General features: G+C 41.1%; 2 protein-coding genes across 2 annotated transcripts in view; one reads left to right on the plus strand and one right to left on the minus strand.

The window, feature by feature from the left end:
• LOC133536557 (cilia- and flagella-associated protein 44-like) overlaps positions 1 to 20,708 on the minus strand; it is a 66,711-nt gene extending 46,003 nt beyond the window's left edge. The window contains exons 1-17 of the mRNA XM_061877185.1: positions 20,599 to 20,708; positions 18,417 to 18,579; positions 16,607 to 16,709; positions 16,285 to 16,501; positions 15,486 to 15,600; positions 11,074 to 11,238; positions 10,544 to 10,699; positions 10,424 to 10,471; positions 9,042 to 9,141; positions 7,761 to 7,855; positions 7,485 to 7,682; positions 6,390 to 6,500; positions 4,953 to 5,105; positions 4,658 to 4,828; positions 4,439 to 4,581; positions 4,089 to 4,368; positions 2,803 to 2,858 (exon numbers count right to left, since the gene is read on the minus strand). Coding sequence (XP_061733169.1) covers positions 2,803 to 2,858; positions 4,089 to 4,368; positions 4,439 to 4,581; positions 4,658 to 4,828; positions 4,953 to 5,105; positions 6,390 to 6,500; positions 7,485 to 7,682; positions 7,761 to 7,855; positions 9,042 to 9,141; positions 10,424 to 10,471; positions 10,544 to 10,699; positions 11,074 to 11,238; positions 15,486 to 15,600; positions 16,285 to 16,501; positions 16,607 to 16,709; positions 18,417 to 18,579; positions 20,599 to 20,708 — 2,384 coding nt within the window. The remainder of the gene's footprint in view (positions 1 to 2,802; positions 2,859 to 4,088; positions 4,369 to 4,438; positions 4,582 to 4,657; positions 4,829 to 4,952; positions 5,106 to 6,389; positions 6,501 to 7,484; positions 7,683 to 7,760; positions 7,856 to 9,041; positions 9,142 to 10,423; positions 10,472 to 10,543; positions 10,700 to 11,073; positions 11,239 to 15,485; positions 15,601 to 16,284; positions 16,502 to 16,606; positions 16,710 to 18,416; positions 18,580 to 20,598) is intronic.
• A 1,782-nt stretch (positions 20,709 to 22,490) lies between these two features.
• pum3 (pumilio RNA-binding family member 3) overlaps positions 22,491 to 23,240 on the plus strand; it is a 29,996-nt gene continuing 29,246 nt past the window's right edge. The window contains exon 1 of the mRNA XM_061877156.1: positions 22,491 to 22,631. Within this exon, the coding sequence (XP_061733140.1) occupies positions 22,630 to 22,631 (2 nt within the window). The 5' untranslated portion in view covers positions 22,491 to 22,629. The remainder of the gene's footprint in view (positions 22,632 to 23,240) is intronic.

Consider the following 23,240-nt stretch of genomic DNA (forward strand, 5'->3'; position numbering starts at 1 on the left):
GATAGTAGGCTAATATAGACACTTACATCTTGTGTTGCCTTCATTATAACACTTATATAAGACTTTTAAAGTCATTTTGATAGTAGGCTAATATAGACACTTACATCTTGTGTTGCCTTCATTATAACACTTATATAAGACTTTTAAAGTCATTTTGATAGTAGGCTAATATAGACACTTACATGATGTGTTGCCTTCATTATAACACTTATATAAGACTTTTAAAGTCACTTTGATAGTAGGCTAATATAGACACTTACATCTTGTGTTGCCTTCATTATAACACTTATATAAGACTTTTAAAGTCATTTTGATAGTAGGCTAATATAGACACTTACATCATGTGTTGCCTTCATTATAACACTTATATAAGACTTTTAAAGTCACTTTGATAGTAGGCTAATATAGACACTTACATCTTGTGTTGCCTTCATTATAACACTTATATAAGACTTTTAAAGTCATTTTGATAGTAGGCTAATATAGACACTTACATCATGTGTTGCCTTCATTATAACACTTATATAAGACTTTTAAAGTCATTTTGATAGTAGGCTAATATAGACACTTACATCTTGTGTTGCCTTCATTATAACACTTATATAAGACTTTTAAAGTCATTTTGATAGTAGGCTAATATAGACACTTACATCTTGTGTTGCCTTCATTATAACACTTATATAAGACTTTTAAAGTCATTCTGATAGTAGGCTAATATAGACACTTACATCATGTGTTGCCTTCATTATAACACTTATATAAGACTTTTAAAGTCACTTTGATAGTAGGCTAATATAGACACTTACATCTTGTGTTGCCTTCATTATAACACTTATATAAGACTTTTAAAGTCATTTTGATAGTATGCTAATATAGACACTTACATCTTGTGTTGCCTTCATTATAACACTTATATAAGACTTTTAAAGTCACTTTGATAGTAGGCTAATATAGACACTTACATCTTGTGTTGCCTTCATTATAACACTTATATAAGACTTTTAAAGTCATTTTGATAGTAGGCTAATATAGACACTTACATCATGTGTTGCCTTCATTATAACACTTATATAAGACTTTTAAAGTCATTTTGATAGTAGGCTAATATAGACACTTACATCTTGTGTTGCCTTCATTATAACACTTATATAAGACTTTTAAAGTCATTTTGATAGTAGGCTAATATAGACACTTACATCATGTGTTGCCTTCATTATAACACTTATATAAGACTTTTAAAGTCATTTTGATAGTAGGCTAATATAGACACTTACATCATGTGTTGCCTTCATTATAACACTTATATAAGACTTTTAAAGTCATTTTGATAGTAGGCTAATATAGACACTTACATCATGTGTTGTCTTCATTATAACACTTATATAAGACTTTTAAAGTCACTTTGATAGTAGGCTAACATAGACACTTACATCATGTGTTGTCTTCATTATAACACTTATATAAGACTTTTAAAGTCATTTTGATAGTAGGCTAATATAGACACTTACATCGTGTGTTGCCTTCATTATAACACTTATATAAGACTATTAAAGTCATTTTGATAGTAATAAATGAATAAATAAATAAATGGGTTGTACTTGTATAGCGCTTTTCTACCTTCAAGGTACTCAAAGCGCTTTGACACTACTTCCACATTTACACACACATTCACACACTGATGGAGGGAGCTGCCATGCAAGGCGCCAACCAGCACCCATCAGGAGCAAGGGTGAAGTGTCTTGCTCAGGACACAACGGACGTGACGAGGTTGGTACTAGGTGGGATTTGAACCAGTGACCCTCGGGTTGCGCACGGCCACTCTTCCACTGCGCCACGCTTACATCATGTGTTGCCTTAAATTTAACACTTATATAAGGCTTTTAATTTTTTGGGGGTATTTTTGGTCCAATGTGGCTCTTTTGACATTTTGGGTTGCTGACTCCTGGTCTAGAATCTTCACGCTCCTCATAGACCGACCTACTTAGGTAAGCATCCCAAGGCAGAATAGTTAGTGGCCACTTTCAGAATAATTCACAAAACTTTGTGTTGCCATGAGTTCCTGGCGAAAATACAAAAGCTGTCTTAGATCCTACCAAGAAGAAGGCTTGTAAAACTCCACTGTGTAGGATGGGAAGCAACATGAAGGTGTTCTGTTTCTTTGATGTATTGTATTCCACAGAAAGATTTCATATTGACCCAAGATCTACAAAGTGGAGAGAAAGCAGGAATTTCCCAAGCTCCAGGCACCTCTTCTTTGAACTGTTTTACGACCTTTTCTTTGAACTGTTTTGTAATTAAAGGTGATGGCAGTTTATGACCGCCCCTCCCTTAGAAACAGCTGTTGCCATGTAATCAGGGAAAGTCCAAATAAAAGAGGAGGCGTACAATCTTTCGTCAGAGCGGGGTGGAGACTGTACAAGATTACAGCCCAGACGTTTCTCCTCAATTGAGACTAATTGAATTCTGTCTCTGTTTAATTCCTTGCTTCTTGTCTTGTTAAATAGATGTCATCAGTGTTTGAACCTGACAGCTCCTATGTTGCATGGGTGCATTGGCGGCTGTGTCGATTCAAGTGGATACTGCTCCCCAGGACACTATTACAACCAAAAACGCTACTGCCTCAATAGGTTTAAGATTGCCAAAATGTTTTTTAAGAAGGATCTTATTATCTTCAAGTTATCCCCGCATCAAGTCATGGTTCTACAATACAATGATTGACATGGCATATTTTTTTTACACCTATGAGGCATTGCTTCGGAACTGAACCTGATAGCCTCCAATACCAACGTTTTCATACTCAACCTGTAGGCTGCTGGGTCATCGATGTCTTGAGCTAACGCCTCATTCTCGAGGTACACCTGTTAGAAGAATAACACGTACATTTTTCTTTGATATATTTTAGGACTGTTAAAATCAACATAAATACATCTCATTATTAAATGGTTGAAAGATTTCAACCCAATTAAACTATTTGTAGTGTGGAAGGACTCCTATGCATTTTGAGCAGTTGGTCCAATTAGTGTTAGAGAACTGCATTTCTTGTTGACTATTAGAGCTTAAATTACAAAACCCAAAACCAGTGAAGTTGGCACGTTGTGTGTGTCGTAAATAGAAACAGAGTACAATTATACAGAGTACAACTTATACACAATTGAATGGACTGCAAAGACAAGATATTTAATGTTCAAACTGAGAAACTAAGTAAATCACAGATGCTGGCTTTTGAACTTTGCACATATAACAGTCTGGATGGTTCTCTCCCTCTTTGGTCCACCGTTTCCAAAAAACTATTTGAAATGTGGACTCTAAAGACCACAGAACACGTTTCCACTTTGCATCAGTTCATCTTAAATGAGCTCTTGCCCAGTGAAGCCAGCGGCATTTCTGGGTGTTGTTGATAAATGGATTTTGCTTTGCATAGTAGAGTTTTAACTTGCACTTACAGATGTAGCGACAAACTGTAGTTTCTGTCAGTAGTTTTCTGAAGTGTTCCTGAGCCTATGTGGTGATATCCTTTACACACTGGTGTGGCTTTTTGATGCAGTACCACCTGAAGGTCACGTTGGTTATCGTCCTTGCTGCTTATGTGCAGTGATTTCTCCAGATTCTCTGAACCTTTTGATGATATTATGGACCGTAGATGGTGAAATCCCGAAATGCCTTGCAATAGCTCGTTGAGAAATGTTGTTCTTAAACTGTGGGATAATTTGCTCACACATTTGTTCAGAAAGTGGTGACCCTCGCTCCATCTTTGTTTGTGAATGACTGAGCATTTCATGGAAGTTGCTATAAAACCAATCATGGCACCCACCTGTTCCCAATTAGCCTGTTCACCAAATAAGTGTTTGATGAGCAGTCCTCAACTTTCTCTTTCCTTTTTGAAACATGTTGCCAGCATCAAATTCCAAATAAGCTAATATTTGAAAAAAAATACCATAAAGTTTACCAGTTTGAACGTTAAGTATCTTTTCTTTGAAGTCTATTCAATTGAATATAGGTTGAAAATGATTTACAAATCATTGTATTCTGTTGCCAACTTCACTGGTTTTGGGTTTTGTACAATTATTGCCAGGTTAGCGCTGACTCACGCATGTCGAAGGGACCTTCGCTCTTTGTCTCTGGAAGTTGTTCTGCCGCTCCTCCTGAGGAAGCAGGCTGAAGGAGAAAATATTTCCATCGTCTCCTGCCGTCAGCACAAAACGTCCGTCATGGCTGCAGCAGATGTTCCGTAGGTGTCCATAATTGCTGTCGTGGACGCTCAGTTCCCAGTACTCCCTCATGGAGGTTGGGGAGTAATGGTCAGGGTCCAGAGGATAAACTCTGATGGCGCCTGAGTGCATGCCACACAGCATCAGCTTCCTGTTGGCGCTACAACACACATTTAAGCATGGACTTGGCAAACTTTTATTTATTGTTTGGGTCAATTTACAAACCGTACCTTACGGTGACGGAACATATAGAGTCATCATTGGCATTGTGGACCTTGATGAAGTCAAACGGCTCATCCGGACGTTGGTCTGAGTCTTCATCCTTTTTCTCTGAGAACTTACAGTGGTACAAGAAACCTGAGTCAAATCCTCCCTAAAGAACACAAATAATTGGTAAATGAATGAATTAATTAACAAACAATGTGTGCCTACTGTATGTATACTCGTACCATAGAGAGCCAGAACTGACCAGGCTGAGAATAGAACCCCCAGTGGAGAGGACTAGGCGGGTTAGGGATATAGATCGAAGGCAAGTCCTCTTCCTTCTCCACTGTGGTTCGATTTTCATTTTTCTGTGGCTTCTCTTTTAAAGCTCGTCGCCTTGCTAGTTCCTCTTCTCTCTGAAACTCACAGATCCGCGCGAGTCATAAAACCTTTGTCGTGTCTTATAAAGAAGTCAATGATTAGTAACAGTAATTGTAACTGTTTAACAGCATTCCATTAAAAATATAAGAATAGAGCAACCTTGATTCGAGATTTGATGCTCTTGAAGCAGAAGGATCTCCTGGGCAGTTCTAGCAGTTCGTAGGATTTGGTCAGCTGCAGGGTTTTCGGATCAGGACAAGGTACCTCCACAATGTGACCGCTTTGGCACCCGATTAACAAACTGTTTCGACTCTGTGTGATAATAGGGATTTGAGAATTTGGTCATATAGTGTAGTGTTTTTCATGATGCTGAGTGCCAAGCAGGGAGGTAATAGGTTCCATTGTTGTAGTCTTTGGTATGACTCGGCCAGGGTTTGAACTCACAACCTACCGATCTCAGGGCGAACTCACAACCTGCCGATCTCAGGGCGGACACTCTAACCACTAGGCCACAGAGCAGGTCAGTGAGTAGTAGTGCCGTGGAAGATTATGTAGTTTCACCTATTTGGGAAAAAACTATTTTTTGAAAACCAGTAATTATAATCCCGCCAATAATCTGCCGTTGTTGAGCGTCAGAGCTGTCGAGAGCTCGGCAGAGTAACCGTGTAATACTCTTCCATATCAGTAGGTGGCAGCAGGTAACTAATTGCTTTTGGAGATGTCGGGAACAGGACAGCGGGAGGCAAAGTGAAAGTAAAAATGTATCTAATGCTTCAACCAAAAATAAACAAAAGGCGAGTTTTAGAATAATTTTATCTAAGCTATCACAAACACTTTGTGTTGAAATGAGTTCCCGGCGAGTAGACCAAAAGCTGTCTTTGAACCTACCAAGAAGAATGCTTGTAAAACTCCACTGTGTAGGGGGGGAAGAAAAATGAAGGTGTTCTGTTTCTTTCATGTATTGTCATCAACAGAAAGATATAACAACAAAAGCGAAGAAGAAGCAGGACCAGACTCCTCACCAGGCACCGCATCTTTGAACTGTTTTACGACCTTTTCTGTGAACTATTTACAGCCTTTTCTTTTGAACTGATCTGTACCCAAAGGAAACGCTGTTTACGACCCACCTCCCTTTGGAAGTAGCTGTTGCCATGTGGTCAGGGAAAGTCCAAATAAAGGAGGAGGCGTACAATCTTTCGTCAGAGCGTGCTGAGACACTGTATAAAGGTACAGTGTCCAGGCGTCTCTCCTCAAATTGAGCCAAACTGAACTCTGTGTCTGTTTAATTCTTTGCTTCTTGTCTTGTTTAATAGATGTCATCAGTGTTTGAACCTGACAGCGAGTGCCGCTAAGAAAAGGCATTGAAGCATAGGGACGGCTCTGCAAAAACTAAAGTAAAACTGAACTGGCTGCAAAGTAAACAAAAACAGAATTCTGGATGACAAAGACTTACAGCATGTGGAGCAGATGGCGTCCACAAAGTACATCCGTACATGACATGACAATCAATGTACCCACAAAGAAGGATAGCGTCCACACAATCAATCAATGCACATACACAGTAGAAAGGTTATTCCTATTCAAACAGATACTTACATGGGAACGAGGTGACCATTCCAGTACTTTTACGGGTCCGGGAACAGAGATAAAACCGATGGGCTCGTACTTTTCCCCAACAGCGAAGAAGAACACAGTGCAGTCTGAGCTCTAAAGATTAAGTAAAGAAAAAGAACTCATGATGACGTTTCTCTAACCTAGGCCTGGGCAATTTATTTTACAGAAAAAAATGTGTCAGGGGGCCGGTATATCTAGTTATAGGAACAGTAATACAAAACCTCACAATCATGTCCGATTGAATGCTAAAAACGCTATGACAGACCACCCTAAAAATAGAATTTTAAATTTGTTGGTGTTATTGGTGTGTCTGGTGGGATTGGCGAAAAGTTAAGCAAGAAAAAATCTGGTCGGTTATAAATTATTTTGTTACGGCACACGCACAGTCTGCGTCTCCCTCCTCTGCAGGAGCACCAGGAGGATCCGCTGTCAGCGCGTTCAGACACGCCCCTGCTCGCGCTGGGAGCAGCACGCCCACGCAGCTACAAGCCTGCAGACGATTAGACAATCTGCACACCTGTGACTAATGAGGGCAAGCTAAATAAAGGACCAGTGGACCCAAGGATCGGCGCGGGAACTTAGTTTTCATGGTGTACCTTCCCTCCGTCGCCTGTTAAGTGAACTGTATGTCTCAATTTTCCCTGGATCTCCGTCTTACTCTGACTGCCTCCTTCGTTCCTCATTTCCTCGCTTGCCACTGGATTTGACCACCTGCCTGCCCCCTGGACTTCCTCGTATCTTGTTCAACACTTGGGTAACACACACACTTCAGTTGTATTCTGCACAGTCTTACACCATACACACTCTTGAGTTTTGTCACACTTCATTTCCTTACTTTATTAGTTAGTATTATTATTCTTATTACATATATATATTGACTATATATAATTATCAAACATTATCACTCTCTGGTGTCTGTTTTCCCTCACCTCCCCTTAGTCAAGACATGACATATTTAATGTCTCTATGCGGCTAGGTAACAAATGCGTCACGAACCGGTACCGGTCCCTGGAGCGGTGGTTGGAGACCACTGCATTAAAATGATACATTCCAAGTGAAAGTCAATGAACATCTTACCCCTGTGGCTAATATTCTTCCATTGTGTTCATACGCCACAGCAGTCACAGAAGCGTCATGAGGCTTAAAGGCCTGTCTGAGCCGCAGCTGGGCTTCATCTACCCTGTAGCTCTGCATCCCCGCGGGGTCAAAAAGTTCCAGTAAGCGGACCACTCCATCCTCGAAGCCCGTCACCAGCAAACCTCCAGTCTGGTTCACCTGGACAACAAACATCAGAGGTTGGTAACTTTGTCTCACATAAAAGAAGACACAACATGAATGTGATGGCACACTTACTGAAGGGGGCGCCCAGTGGAGGGCGGTTCCACCCTGACTGAAGCGGCTACAGGTCAGTTCTGTTTTTGCCAGAAAGTCAAACACTCTGACAGAACCTGGCGAACAGAGTTCGGGTGAAGATAGATACAGTAGCATGTGTCATGTCATAACTGAAAAACACACTTCTGATCGCTACAATGAAGTGTGCTGCGAATTTTGACACATGCTCACCGACATGTGATACTGATATCTTCAAATAGTCAATTATTTATGGACAATCCGTTGTTCTGTTCTGCACGGGCCCCTATAAAAATGTTTTGGATGATGGTGGTCATGTCTTCCAACTTGCCTTGTTGTCCTACGGGAAACTGGGTAACACATGACACTGACAAGGCCTAACCTCTTGTTACTATAACAATCTACAAGGTTAATACAGTTCGCTTCTCCTTCTTACCTTCCATTTATCTGCTATCTTTTGTATTTCAAGTTATCATTACATATATGTATTATTGCATTTGAGACAATTGTCCATCCATCCATCCATCTTTTTCCACTTATCCGAGGTCGCATCGCGGGGGCAGCAGCCTAAGCAGAGAAGCTCATAATTCCCTCTCCCTAGTCACTTCGTCCCGGGGGATCCCGAGGTGTTCCCAGGCCAGCCGGGAGACATAGTGTTCCCAACGTGTCCTGGATCCAACCGGTTGGACATGCCCTAAACACCTCCCTAGGGAGGCGTTCGGGTGGCATTCTGACCAGATGCCCGAACCACCTCATCTGGCTCCTCTCCATGTGAAGGAGCAGTGTTTTTTTTTTTTTAGCTCCTCCCGGATGACAGAGCTTCTCACCCTATGTCTAAGGGAGAGACCCGCCACTCGGTGGTGGGAACTCATTTGGGCCGCTTGTACCCGTGATCTTGTCCTTTCGGTCATAACCCAAAGCTCATGACCATAGGTGAGGATGGGAACGTAGATTGACCGGTAAATTGAGAGCGTTTCCTTCCGGCTCAGCTCCTTCTTCACCACAACGGATCGATACAGCGTCCGCATTACTGAAGACGCCGCACCGATCCGCCTGTCGATCTCACCATCCACTCTTCCCTCACTGGTGAACAAGACTCCGAGGTACTTCAACTTCTCCACTTGGGGCAGTGGGTGCATGTTTTGTCAAATATTGTTGCTCTATTGTGTTTAGTAGTTTAGGAGTAAAAGAAAATCCTTAGAGTCCTTATTCATCCCCATGCTTGTATGTTGTGACCGGGTGTTGCAGATGTATGCTGTATGCATGAAAGAAAGTGTGACTCACGGTCTAGAGCAGTTGTGGCCATGAGATGACTTTGTTTTGACACATCCAGACCTTTGATTGGCCCGCCGTGGAAGGAAAAGAGGCACTCGGGATCTGGAGTCTGTTTGCGGAGATATCAATCACTGTCTGTTAATCTTGAAATGTTTAAAGTATTCCCAGATTCCAATAAATATTGTGTATTTCTAAACAAGATGGATTGAAACATTCACAAATACAAAACCCAAAACCAGCAAAGTTGGCACATTGTGCAAATGGTAAATAAAAACAGAATACAATGATTTGCAAATATTTTTCAACTTACATTCAATTGAATAGACTGCAAAGACAAGATATTTAACGTTCAATCTGGAAAAAGTTGTTATTTTTTGCAAATATTAGCTGATTTGTAATTTTATGCCTGCAACATGCTTCAAAAAACCTGACACAAGTAGCAAGTTGAGGAACATCCCACAGGTGAACAGGCTAATTGGGAATGTGTCCTCTGGAACAAAGAGGAAAAAGAACCTTCCGGATTGTTATAGGTGGACCCGTCAGACCACAGAAAACTTTTCCACTTTGCATCAGTCCATCAAAGATGAACTTCGGCCAAGCGAAGCCGGTGGCATTTCTGGGTGTTGTTGATACATGGTATTCGCTTTGCATTGTAGAGTTTTAATTTGCACTTAAGGATGTAGCGACAAACTGTAGTTACTAACAGTGTTTTTAAAGTGTTCCTGGGCCCATGTGGTGATATCCTTTGCACACTGATGTCGCTTTTTGATGCAGTCCCGCCTGAGGGATCGACGGTCCGTATTACCATCGCTTACGTGCAATGATTTCTCCAGATTCTCTGAACCTTTTGATGATATTACAGACCGTAGATGGTGAAATCCCTAAATTTCTTGCAATAGCTCATTGAGAAATGTTCTTAAACTGTTCGACAACTTGCTCACGCATTTTTTGACAAAGTGGTGACCCTCGCCCCATCCTTGTTTGTGAATGACTGAGCATTTCATGGAAGCTGTTTTTATAGCCAATCATGGCACCCACCTGTTCCCAATTAACCTGTTCACCTGTTGGATGTTCCAAATAAGTGTTTGATGAGCATTCCTCAACTTTCTCAGTCTTTTTTGACACTCGTGCCAGCTTTTTTGAAACATGTTGCAGGCATCAAATTCCAAATGAGCAAATATTTGCAAAAAATTAAGTTTTCCATTTCGAACGTTAAGTGTCTTGTCTTTGCAGTCTTTTCAATTGAATATGAATTGAAAAGGATTTACAAATTATTGTATTCTGTTTTTATTTAGCATTTAAAAAACGTGCCAACTTCACTGGTTTTGGGGTTTGTATTTAATCAATTTTTACAGTTCTTTTATCGAATCAATATAATTGATGAACCTCACTGTATATTTGAAAGAAAGATCCAGTTTCCAAATGGCTCCGGTGGAATCCTACAAAACCACAGAGAAGAGTTTGGATTATTCCGGTGAGGTTTGTCTATTTTGGTGACGTAGTTCACTGACCTGAGCAAACCAAATAGTCGAGTCATGTTGGGAGCTTTTCACTATGGAGGACAAGCGGACGCTGTGTCCAACCACCAACTCGTTTATGGGCTTCATCTCAAACTTGCTGCTATTGTCGCTGCTGTCAGCGCTGTCAATGGTCTCAAAGTCCCAGCCCTTAAAATGCACATAGATACTTACTCTTGATGGTAAGTTAAGTAGAAAGTGTTGTGACAGCGCTGTGTGCGGGGGTAAAATAGTGTTGCAAAGTTTGAGTCCTGCAGGAGGGATTGTCTCACAAATCAAGATTAAGATTTTTAGCAAAAAGATGCTTTGACATCCATGTAGTCATGAAGATCTTACAAGTGTAAAACTCAATTGAAAATGTGTTAAATAATAACTGTGAGGGACACATAACATGATTCATAATATTAAACATGGGCATTTTCAGGACATTTTTATAAATGCGTCCAATATTCATGTTTTTTTTTGTCATTCGTAGGAGGTCTTGGAACGTCTCCCCAAGGATTTTGTGTTGATTTGGCTTTTACCCGGATGGCTCCATCGGAGCCAAAAGTCATCAGCTGGCCATCTTCCAAGGAAAAGGGCTGGACGGACCCTGCGTGACAAGACTGTCCTCCCTCCTTGCAGACCTCCACTTTGATGCTGCTTCCATCCCACAGCAGCAGGTTGCCCCACTTGGAGCCAGAGACCACCTGAGAGACAGAGTAAAGGTCAGATCACAATCATCCATCCATCCATCCATTTTCTACCGCTTATTCCCTTTCGGGGTCGCGGGGGGCGCTGGCGCCTATCTCAGCTACACCTAAATTTGTCTTTTTTTGTTTTGAAAATGACTGTTTTCTTTTCTTTCCATCCTTCTTCTTTCCATCCCGTCCTGCTCTGGCTAAGCCAGTAAACAGTAAATGTATCCACACATATGACAGAGTCACATTTAAATAAGTCCACACTTCTCCTTTGTAAAGTAAATCTGTACAGCAGATATGGGCATCCACGCAACAATTTGACACAGAACAGATATCAAAAAATATATGTTGTTACGCTTGTGTGGCATTGTAATGCCGGATTCGGTCCTCCGTGGATGCGTCAGCAAGAACACAGCAAAAAGGTAAGAACTAAGGGATTTATTAAACAAAAGGAGCTATGAACAAAAATACTGATACAAATAGAAAAGGCAAATAAAAGCGCTAGCATGGAAAGCTAGGACAAACAAACCGAAGCACAAGGGCACCAAAAAGAAATACAAAACAACTAGCGTGAAAGCTAGGAATAAAAATAAAGCTTAGCGTGAGAGCTAGCGAAAACGAGAGTGAGAGACAAGTCGTAAACAGATGTATGTGAACAAAACTAAGATCCGACAATCAGTGAACAGAAAACGCTGGCTTATAAACAGGTGGTGATTAGTAAAGACAGGTGTGCTGGAAAAGAGAGTAGCAGCTGAAACTAATGAGTGACCATGGAAACGAACGAAACAGGAACTGATATAAAAATGGAACAAAAATAACAATACGGTGATGATCCGACCATCGGATCACAACAGTATCCCCCCCCAAAAGAGACAGATACCAGATGTCCAAAAAAAAAAATACAACAAAGAATGCAAAGAAAAACTAGAACCCCCTCCCCACAACAAGAAAATCCGCAGAAGAAGGGAGGGCGGAGGGTCACCAGGTCGCGTGTCCCCGAATCCACCGAGGAATAGCAATGTGGCGGCGGCGGATGGAACGCCGCTGCCGAAAAAGTTTTGGCGGCCGACCTTGAAAAGGCCACATCAGTGGCCGCCTTGCAGGATGAGGTGCACGGCGAGGCGGACGACCTCGCAGAGGCCACACCTGTGGCAGACGTGGAGGAGGCTTGGCAGCAGCAGACGAAGGTGCGGGGGCTGCAGCCGAAGCAGGTGCAGAGGCCGGCGGAGGAGCAGGCGCAGGCTTCAGCCGAGGAGCAGGCGCAGAGGCCGGCGGAGGAGCAGGCGCAGGCTTCAGCCGAGGAGCAGGCGCAGGCTTCAGCCGAGGAGCAGGCGCTGGCTTCAGCCGAGGAGCAGGCGCTGGCTTCAGCCGAGGAGCAGGCGCTGGCTTCAGCCGAGGAGCAGGCGCTGGCTTCAGCCGAGGAGCAGGCGCTGGCTTCAGCCGAGGAGCAGGCGCTGGCTTCAGCCGAGGAGCAGGCGCTGGCTTCAGCCGAGGAGCAGGCGCTGGCTTCAGCCGAGGAGGAGGCGTTGGCTTCAGCCGAGGAGGAGGCGTTGGCTGTAGCCGAGGTGCAGGTGCTGCAGCCGAAGAAGGCGGCGTCGTGGAGTATGGCGTAGTCGTCGCCGTCGTGGAGGTCGGCGTAGTCGTCGCCGTCGTGGAAGAAGGCGTAGTAGTCGGCGTCGTGGAAGAAGGCGTAGTAGTCGGCGTGGAAACCGCAGTTGTCGACGCAGGTGTTGGAGTGGGTTCCAACTTAAGAGCTGGTGCGAACTCCAGCTTTGGAGCTGGTGCTGGAGTGGGCTCCAGCTCTGGAGCTGGTGATAGAGTGTGCTCCAGCTTTGGAGCTAATGCTGGACTGGGTTCCAGCTTTAAGGCTGGTGCTGGAGTGGGTTCCAGCTTAGGAACAGGTGCTGGTGCGAGGACCAGGAAAGAGTCGATTGCTGGCGTGAGAACCAGACTAGGATTCGGTGCTGGTGTGTGAACCAGGCGAGAGACCGAAGCTGGTGTGGGAACAAGGTTAGGAACCTCTTCTGGTGTGAAAACCAGGCGAGAGTCTACTTTTGGTGTAAAAACCAGGTTAGGGACAGTGCCGAACATCGGTGGTGGAGGACGTGCTGGAGGTAATGACCTCGCAAGTCTGAACACCGGTGGAGGAGGTCTACTTGGTCGTTGTGATTTGACCGGGGGAAACACAGGTGGAGGAGGTCTACAAGGCCGTTGAGACTTGGCCGGGGGAAAAACAGGTGGAGGAGGTCTACAAGGCCGTTGAGACTTGGCCGGGGGAAACACAGGTGGAGGAGGTCTACGAGGAAGAGCTAAGCGGAATACAGGTGGCGGCGGCCTAGGAGGAGCTAGCGGTTTAACGGGCCGAAAAACAGGTAAGGGTGGCCTCATAGGAGGTTGCGGTTTGACAGTTTTAAGAAATGGTAGCGTCTGCGCTACCTCCGCAACACAGCTATAGGCCATAGCCCCCCCCTCCAGACGGGAATCCCAGACCCGTTCCCTGTGGTCAGGGACTGACCATAAGGGAGGGTGGTGGGAGGTTTGGAGGCGGGCAGACTCCTCCCCTCTATATTGTCCAGAGTGTCCCTTTGAAAAGGGAGAAAAAACCTTGGACTTGGGCTGGGAATGAGGTTTTACAGGTGGAGTTGAAAAAGCAGATGGTTGGGATTTACCAGAATAATAAAAAGCAAAAATGTCCTGGAAATTCTGTATTTTATTATTAATGTTATTGTCATTTGAAAATGGATGAGAAAGAGAATCTTCCAAAAAAAATTCCTCATTGATGATGTCATCAACGGAGGACGGGTTTGCGTTACCGGGAGGCGTCGACGAAATGACGTCATCTGCGCGGGACACAAGTTGAGAATTTGCCCAGTCGGTAAAACTGTTAGCAAAGTGTGTTATTGGGTCCCCAAACAATGGTGTAGGGGTTTTGTATGCGGACTGTAGGTTGCTGTGTTTATGAGGAGGGAGGCATGGAGTGGGAAAGTCACTGTCACGGGACGAAGCCATCGTTCGCGGCTTCCGCCTACGCGGACGAGCGCGAGCGCTGCGGGAGGGAAACTCACCGGACCGGGAAACATCGATGGGGATCAGGGTTCCATCCGGACCCCACATGATACTTTCATCCGGGTTGCATCGGAGAGTCTCTGCCTCCATCGCCCGAAACATAATCCATGTACCTTCATCGAAGGCGTCCTCGTGGTTGCCAGACGCGAAGGAACCATTCTTTGGTCGGATCTTACTGTTACGCTTGTGTGGCATTGTAATGCCGGATTCGGTCCTCCGTGGATGCGTCAGCAAGAACACAGCAAAAAGGTAAGAACTAAGGGATTTATTAAACAAAAGGAGCTATGAACAAAAATACTGATACAAATAGAAAAGGCAAATAAAAGCGCTAGCATGGAAAGCTAGGACAAACAAACCGAAGCACAAGGGCACCAAAAAGAAATACAAAACAACTAGCGTGAAAGCTAGGAATAAAAATAAAGCTTAGCGTGAGAGCTAGCGAAAACGAGAGTGAGAGACAAGTCGTAAACAGATGTATGTGAACAAAACTAAGATCCGACAATCAGTGAACAGAAAACGCTGGCTTATAAACAGGTGGTGATTAGTAAAGACAGGTGTGCTGGAAAAGAGAGTAGCAGCTGAAACTAATGAGTGACCATGGAAACGAACGAAACAGGAACTGATATAAAAATGGAACAAAAATAACAATACGGTGATGATCCGACCATCGGATCACAACATATGTATCATTTTTCTTAAGTTCAGACCTCTAGCGAGCCAGATTGTGGACACTGGCGAGCCATAGCTTTGGGACCATCTTCTAAACCAGACCTAGGCAAATTAAGGCCCGGGGGCCACATGCGGGCCGTCAAGCTTTTCATATTTTGCTGCGTTTGTTGCATTTTGGTTGCGTTTGGCTTGATTGTAAAATATGTTGATGGAGAGGGGGTGTGATGTTCATATCTTGTCAATATTCAGTGTTTTATCCTTCATAGGTAATATTGTAAATCCCACATTCTTTATGTTCAAGTACATTCTGGGTGTCTCATTCAGTTAAAAAATGCAAAATTCCATTCCGTTTCTTGAATGTTTTTAGCATTCAATCAGACATTATTGTGAGGTTTTCTATTAGTGTAACTAAAAATCAGATATACCGACCCCAGACACATTTTTTACTCTAAATTTGGACCCCTAGTCAAAATAATCGCCCAAGCCTGTTCTAAACCTTTTAGCTCAGGAAAACCACGAACCTTTCCATCTGGAAGTTCTATGTAGCCTTCAATGTCAGTGGCTGCTGTTTTTCCAAAATGTCCCACAAGCCCCTCGAGTTTGAGTCCTGTAAATGTGTCGGCCATTTTCCAGAACCTGCGGTAGGGTTAAGAGATATGAAACACAGATGAAAGATTAACAGCTGTTTTTGTCCATTATTGTCGTTTTACAAACTGTATTCTATTGGATTGAAACTGACATACTACGTGACATACTGGAAGCACTTCAATGAAGTACAGTGGTCTCTTAGTTTGTGCTGCTGTGTTGCTTCCTTCAATGTTAATAAACTTACAATCTTATGCAGAGGTATAGTTATAACAATTTTATTGACAAATTATACTATTTATAGTCACAAAGGTAAGTGGCGGCGTGTGAAACATTTTCTTTTTTCTACGAGTGGGACGTGAAAAAAATATTTGAGAAGCACTGGGCCAAAGAAAGTTGTGAGTGCCAGCACTTGGATAAAGAAGCTGGGAAACACGAATGAATTCAAATAAGAACTCGGGTTCCATACATCATTTATTCATTCTTGACTTTGACACCCCTGATTTACATAAATGTATTTCACCATGTTTTTTGCATGTATTTTTTCTCTATAAAATGTGTTCTGTGTTTATATTTCTGGATGTCTGGAATGGACTAATTGTTTCTATTAGATTTCTAATGGAAAAATTGTTATAGTTTTCGTCAAGCCTTATTGAGTGCATTACCAATGAAAACCGAAGTACCACCTATGTCCCCTCACGCTATTTGAGGAGTATACAGTGTGTCTCTCCTTACTTGATGTGTCCCGATCCTGATGACGTCAGTAGTCCAGGGTTGTACGGGGAGAAGCTGACTTTGTAGACCTCCTGAGAAGTGGCTTTGCACCTGAGAACCACTTCCTCTTGCCTCCAGTTCCACACTGTCAGCATGTAGTCAGGTGCACTGCCCAGGCTGGCAAGAAGACTACCGTCGCTGTTGAAGTTGACACAACTGTATGCAAGATCTGTACCATCTACACACACACACACACACACACACACACACACACCCATGTTTGACTTACAGACGACCACACACAACCCCTCCATCAAGGATGCTGGATCTTGGTCCTACTTACCTCTGAGGATGCGGTATGTTTTCATTGCAGGATATTCATATATTATCAGGAGGGGCTTGACTCCTTTTTCTGCCACAGCAAAATAATCTCTGCTTGGGTTTACCTAAACACACATGCAAATAATTCGAATCAGGAGTGTCAAGCTCATTTTAGATCGGGGGCCTCATGGAAAAAAATCTACTCCCAAGTGGGGCCGAACTGGTAAAATCCACAATAACTTAAAATTAAAGACAATTTCTGATTGTTTTCTTTGTTTAAAAATAGAACAAACAAGCACATTCTAAAAATGTACAAACCATAATGTTGTTGGGGTTTAGTTTACACTTACATGTTGCAGGTAATAGCATTCTATCTTTATTTGTTGTTATTTATACTTTCTGAATAAATGATGTGATATTGTTGATCAGTTAACACTCAATGGTGTTCATTTTCAATCTATCAAGATAAAAAAAAAAAAAATACCAAAGTCAAATTACAGGATGTTTTTTATGTAGTTTGCTCATTTTCCTAGACTGGTGCACTAACATCATACGGTTTATTTATTTTTTTACATATAAGATACAAAGAATTGCTACTATGACACCTAGTGGAGACATTTACAACAGCAGTTTCTTTCATTAAAATGTTTTGTGTAATTTTCATACTAAGCAAACTCATCCCGCGGGCCAGATCAGGTACGTTTGACATACCTGATTTAAAGCAACATTTCCTGATTATACAAGTACTATAAAATGATTTCTATAGGCCAGCATTTTTTTATGTGTTTTTTTCCTAGAATGTGAAATATAGTATTGGATTATGATTACAGTGATAAAATAATTGGTTTTTTTTAATGTGCTTTTTATAATGCAGTTTGACTGAAGATAAATAACTAGTGTTTTTATGTTAACTTGCAATTTCATATGAATGCAAGTCCAAAATTGTTTATCTCATAATGTTTTGTTTTTACGAATTGGCTGCGGAGTGGGAAGTCTTGGCTTCCCTGCTTAGGCTGCTGCCCCCGCGACTCAACTTCAGATAAGCGGAAGAAGATGGATGGATGGATGGATTTTTATTTATAATTCTTAACTTTTTCTTCATCAGGGATATTTGTCTGGTGCAGGCCCGATTGTAGCTGAGATAAGCGCCAGCGCCCCCCGAGACCCCAAAAGGGAATAAGCGGTAGAAGATGGATGGATTATATATACACATTTAGCTTTAAAGATCACAGTATGTGTGTTTGGGTCCCTTTTTTTCCAAGAACACTAATACCAAAAGTTACAATGTCCGACAGAGTTCAAAAACGTTATGACAGACCACCTCCAAAAAAAGGAATGGAATTTTAAAGTTTTTTCACAAAATGGGACACCTAAACTGTACATTAAAATAAAGAAAGTGGGATTTACAATATTAACTATGAACAATAAAACACTGAATACTAACATTTTGAACGTGGCTCCTCTTTTACTTCTGAGACCAGCTCCTCGATACGCAAGTTAACATAAAAACTTTACCGCCGCCGGTATTTTTTTGTATATATTGATTGTAATATTTTCAGAATGTGTTTGTTGTATTTTTGGCCAAAGTAGGACAAAGAAAACCATCTGAAGTTGTCTTTATTTGTTTAGTTTTAATGCCATGATTTTAATAGTCCGGCCCGCGTGTGCACAGATTTTCCTCCATGCGGCCCCTGAGCTAAAATGAGTTTTGACATTCCTGCCTTAGAGGGACTGAGATGCTTTGGTTGATAGCAAAGAAACACAGAAAGGGACATACCGCCAAGTTGATTGTATTCAGTACTTTTTCACTGTGTGGTTTCCTCTACTCTTACCCTGATTGCGCCGATGCCTCCGCCACTGCAGGATCGCAGGTATCTCTGCTGCCGGGTGGAAACATCCAGCAGGACGAGCAGCTGACCGGCTACATAGATCAGCGTTGTGTCGTCCAGCAGCTGCAGGTTTTCTCTGCGCTGACAGTCGTAGCCAAACGAATGACTTAACTTGTCAAGGATTTCATGTGCAGTAAGTGTGTTTGGCTCCCTTTTTTTCAAGAACACTACTACCAAAAGTCACAATGTCCACTGGACTTCTAAACACGTTATGACAGACCACCTCAAAAAACAAAACGGAATGGAATTTTACATTTTTTTTACTGAATGGGACACCCAAAATGTCACGTGTGGGTCGCAACTTACTGCGGGGTTGTTCCTCCCAGATGCAGAACGGACAACTCCTGACGAAAGTGTGAAGATAGGAGATGATTTATTTCAAGTAGATACAAGGTACAAGTAGACAAAAACAAGAATAAACAGAAAAGCGGGCCGATAGCATGGGAAGCTATGGCGAAGTTTAGTCCAGGAGCAGGAATCAAGAATCACAGGAATAACCAACGTAACTTGTTGTGTCGAGCAAACAAAGCAGCCAGATTGAGTGCGGCAAGAAAGTTCAATAAATAGCTCTCGGATTAGTGGTAGACCGCAGGTGAGCATGCCCACCACTAACCAGAGGCAGGTGAACCCAAATAATCCCCACAGAAACCAAAACAAACCCAGAGGTGCACAAAACAGGAACTAAGGGAGTCCAAAAATAACAGGACATAACAAATACATGATCCAGGCCACGGATCAGGACACAAAATGTACATTGAAATAAAGAAAGTGGGATTTACAATATTTGTGGTGGCTACTTGTCCAGGGTGTAAACCGCCTTCCGCCCAATTAAAGCTGAGAAAGGCACCAGCGCCCCTAGCGACCTCAAAGGGAATAAGCGGTAGAAAATGGACGGATGGATGGATGGATTTACAATATTGACTATGAACAATAAAACACTGAATATTAACAACATATGAACGTCGCTCCTCTTCTACGTCTCAGACCAGCTCATCCATAGTGCTGTGTCTTTTACAATCGAGAAAAAGACAACAAAAATGTAACAAACAGCAAAATATGAATGCAAAAGGTAATAAACACCAACGATATGATATTTTATCACTTTTATGCAGAAATTTGTTGTAAAAATGTGCTTCCGCATCTGCCCCGAAAACAAACCCCGCCCACTCTGATTTGTTCCTGGTCTGAGCTGCTGTGACGCAGATCACCGTAAGAACTCAATACCGTAACACCCAAAAGTGCAGATTTCGACCATTGAAATACTTTCTATAGTTCAAGATTTCTGGTCATTTAAAAACAGAACTGCACATCATAATAGCAGCTACAGTTCTGATGTTAAAAGTTAAAAGAAAATGATGTAGAACGTCGAGTGGGCCGGATAGAAAATTATAACGGGCCACATGTTGCTCGCGGGCCGTATTTTGCCGAAGTCTGACCTAGAACCTAACCCTATCCCCATCTGAGCCGAAGATGTTGCTGTGGCTCGTACAGCCCTTTGAGACACTCAGGATTTAGGGCTATATGAAAAAACTTTGATTGATTTATTACAAAGTGAGTTTTATTTATGTGACTGTTTGATAATAAACATTTTTGTTAAACATAGACTAACTAACTAACTAACTAACTAACTAACTAACTAACTAACTAACTAACTGACTAACTAACATAATTCAGGACTGGATTGTTAGCTGGCTGCAGACGTCTAAACTAGCTTCATTTATATTTGGCAACCAGTAAGAGTTCAGGACTTTACCGCTACGTCTACTGTAGACATTTGGTTTTGGACTATTTCTTTTTGTCAGCTGTAAAAGAGCTGACAAAAAGGTTGTTTTTAAGGACCTTTTGTCATCATCTCTATGACAACATTCTACTTTTAAAATGTTCATCACGTTCAACTTTATAAATGAAGTCACATTTTAACAGCAATCAGGGAATCTTTGCAGACAAAAACTTTTATATTTGGGGCTAAATGTTCAGGCAGTGACTCTGATTTAGTATTTCGCTGAAACAATTTCGTCACAAAATCGGTTCGTCCATTGACAGTCGTTTTAAAAAATAAAAAAAGGTAAAAAAGCACAGACATCATAGCCTCCTTAAAATCAAACCTCTGATAATGGAAGGATACTTGAGAAGGAGGAGGTTCTCTGGGAGGTCAGAACCAGGTGTGATGTACGGTCCAGAAGAAAGCTCCTCATACTCATAGTAAACATCAAGTGGTTTCCCCTCAGTAGCCATCACTGAATGCTGATACTCTACCCCTGTGACAAAAAAAAATATTATTACAAAGTAGTAAGCACATTATTTACACTTATATGGTAAAGCAAATATGTGTAATTGAATGATGACTTCATTCTATTTGTACAACATGTTGGGGACCAGTAAAGCACTATCTGTGGATAGGAAATGACCCTGGAGACACACTTTTATATCTTACTTTCATTAGTTTCATACTTTATCCAGCACATATTTTATTTCTAACAATAATTGGCAGGGTTTGTCTATTTATTTATTTTTTTGTCCTGTCCAGCTACTCAGGGAAATCATATAGTTGATGTAGAGGCACATATCGGCAATATAAATTTACTTTACAAAAGACAAGTGTGGGATATCATTCTTCTTGCCTTTTTTGTATTTGACTGTATTTGGTAGATTTATATTATTATTTGGAGCAGCCGGGCCGTTGCAGGAGGGGGGAAAAGGAAGACAGAAGGGGAAATTGTGGGGACAACAGCAAACACAACAATAACAAAAACAACAACAATAAAAACAGAACAACATCAGCAAATAGGATATGTACAATTAGTGAAGTAAATATTAATGATACAGCAATGACAATGAACATTATTACACTATTATATATATATATATATATATATATATATATATATATATATATATATATATATATATATATATATATATATATATATATACAAACACACACATACTATAGTATTGGTGTATGTATATATATATATATATACTGTACATATATATATATTTGTACAGTGAATGTGTATGTACAGTATGTGTGTGCGTATATATAGTATGTGTGTGTGTATATATATATATATATATATATATATATATATATACACACACACACACACACACATAATATAGTATGTGTGTATGTATATATATGTATATATATACTATATATATATATATTTATATATGTATATGTTTGTACAGTGAATGTGTATGTACAGTATGTGTGTGCGTATATATAGTATGTGTGTGTGTATATATATATATATATATATATATATATATACACACACACACACACACACACACATAATATAGTATGTGTGTATGTATATACATGTATATATATACAATATATATATATATTTATATATGTATATGTTTGTACAGTGAATGTGTATGTACAGTATGTGCATATGTATGTATGTATGTTTGTACATTTACAGGGTTTTTCTGACGAATGTAAGCCTATATAAGTGTATAAGTGCACAAAAATATATGACATTCGTGTCAATGTCTTCCAAGTGTGGGATTTCATCTATCATAATGTAAATTTTTGGCAACATTTTCAACACTACAACAATAGAAAACACATTTAAACGTTTAATCACGTAAATGGCAATGGCCCAAACGCTAGGAAAATCTGTTTGTACTTACTTTTGTGCAGCCTGTAGCAGACTTTTCTCCAATGTCCAGTTTTGTTGGCCGTTGCCAGGCAACAGGAAGACACCCCTGGCAACACTCTGACCCTGATGGATACCAGCGTCTTCAACTTAATTACCTAATTTCATGTTTTTTTGCATGTTTTTGTTTTTGCATTAAAGAACTTTATCCATCCATCAATCCATTTTTTACCGCTTGTCCCATATCACTTTAAAAACTTGAACACATTGAAACAAAGTTCATTAAATTCAATTACGGTAGGGGAAAAATACTGTCAATGAGATTGTTTTAAAAATAAGTGTGACAATTGTAACATAATAATATAATAATGTTAGTATTACCGCGAAATAACAGCATCGCATTACATCTGCACTGTCGTAACGGCCCAACGTTTACGGCAGCAAAGGTAGGATTTGATTGGTTGTTTCAGTTGCCGTAAATCGTTGTTGTGAAAGCCGCATGGACAGAGTTGAGAAGACGGCGTGCGGAGAACATCAAAAAAATGTAAGTTCAATGTCATTTAAATCAAACTTACACCACACAAAACACCTTTAAACCATCTTTGTAGCTGTACTAACGTCAATAAAAGGCGTATTTTATTAATACATATCAAGTTTTATTTTCAGCGCTAAAAACTAGCCTGAACCTTTTCAGGCTAAAAAATGGCGACTGTTGGTAAAAAAAAGTATTTTTCGCGAGAGAACCTAAATGCTAATATTCAGATACATCCAATTTAATTTCATTTAAAAATGGGTGCAGTAGTTTGTTGAATCTGTGTGTTTTGTCGACGTACGTTTAGTACTGTGTTTAAGGGACAAGCGGTAGGAAATGGATGGATGGTATGTCCTTATTGCTTCGTACACATCGAAAGTTGCATATTATTTACTTTTAAACATTATACATTTATACTTGGAGTCTCGTTATCTTTATGATTTGAATTCTACAGCCGTATTTGTTTTGTTTTCCCATTAAAATAGTATATAAGGGGGAGATGTCCGATAATGGCTTTTTGGCCGATGTTCGATATTGTCCAACTCTTAATCACCAATACCGATATATAGAGTGGTGGAATGAACACATTATTATGCCTAATTTTGTTGTGATGCCCCGCCG

Source organism: Nerophis ophidion, linkage group LG17 (genome assembly GCF_033978795.1).
Source record: "Nerophis ophidion isolate RoL-2023_Sa linkage group LG17, RoL_Noph_v1.0, whole genome shotgun sequence".
Lineage (NCBI taxonomy): Eukaryota > Metazoa > Chordata > Actinopteri > Syngnathiformes > Syngnathidae > Nerophis > Nerophis ophidion.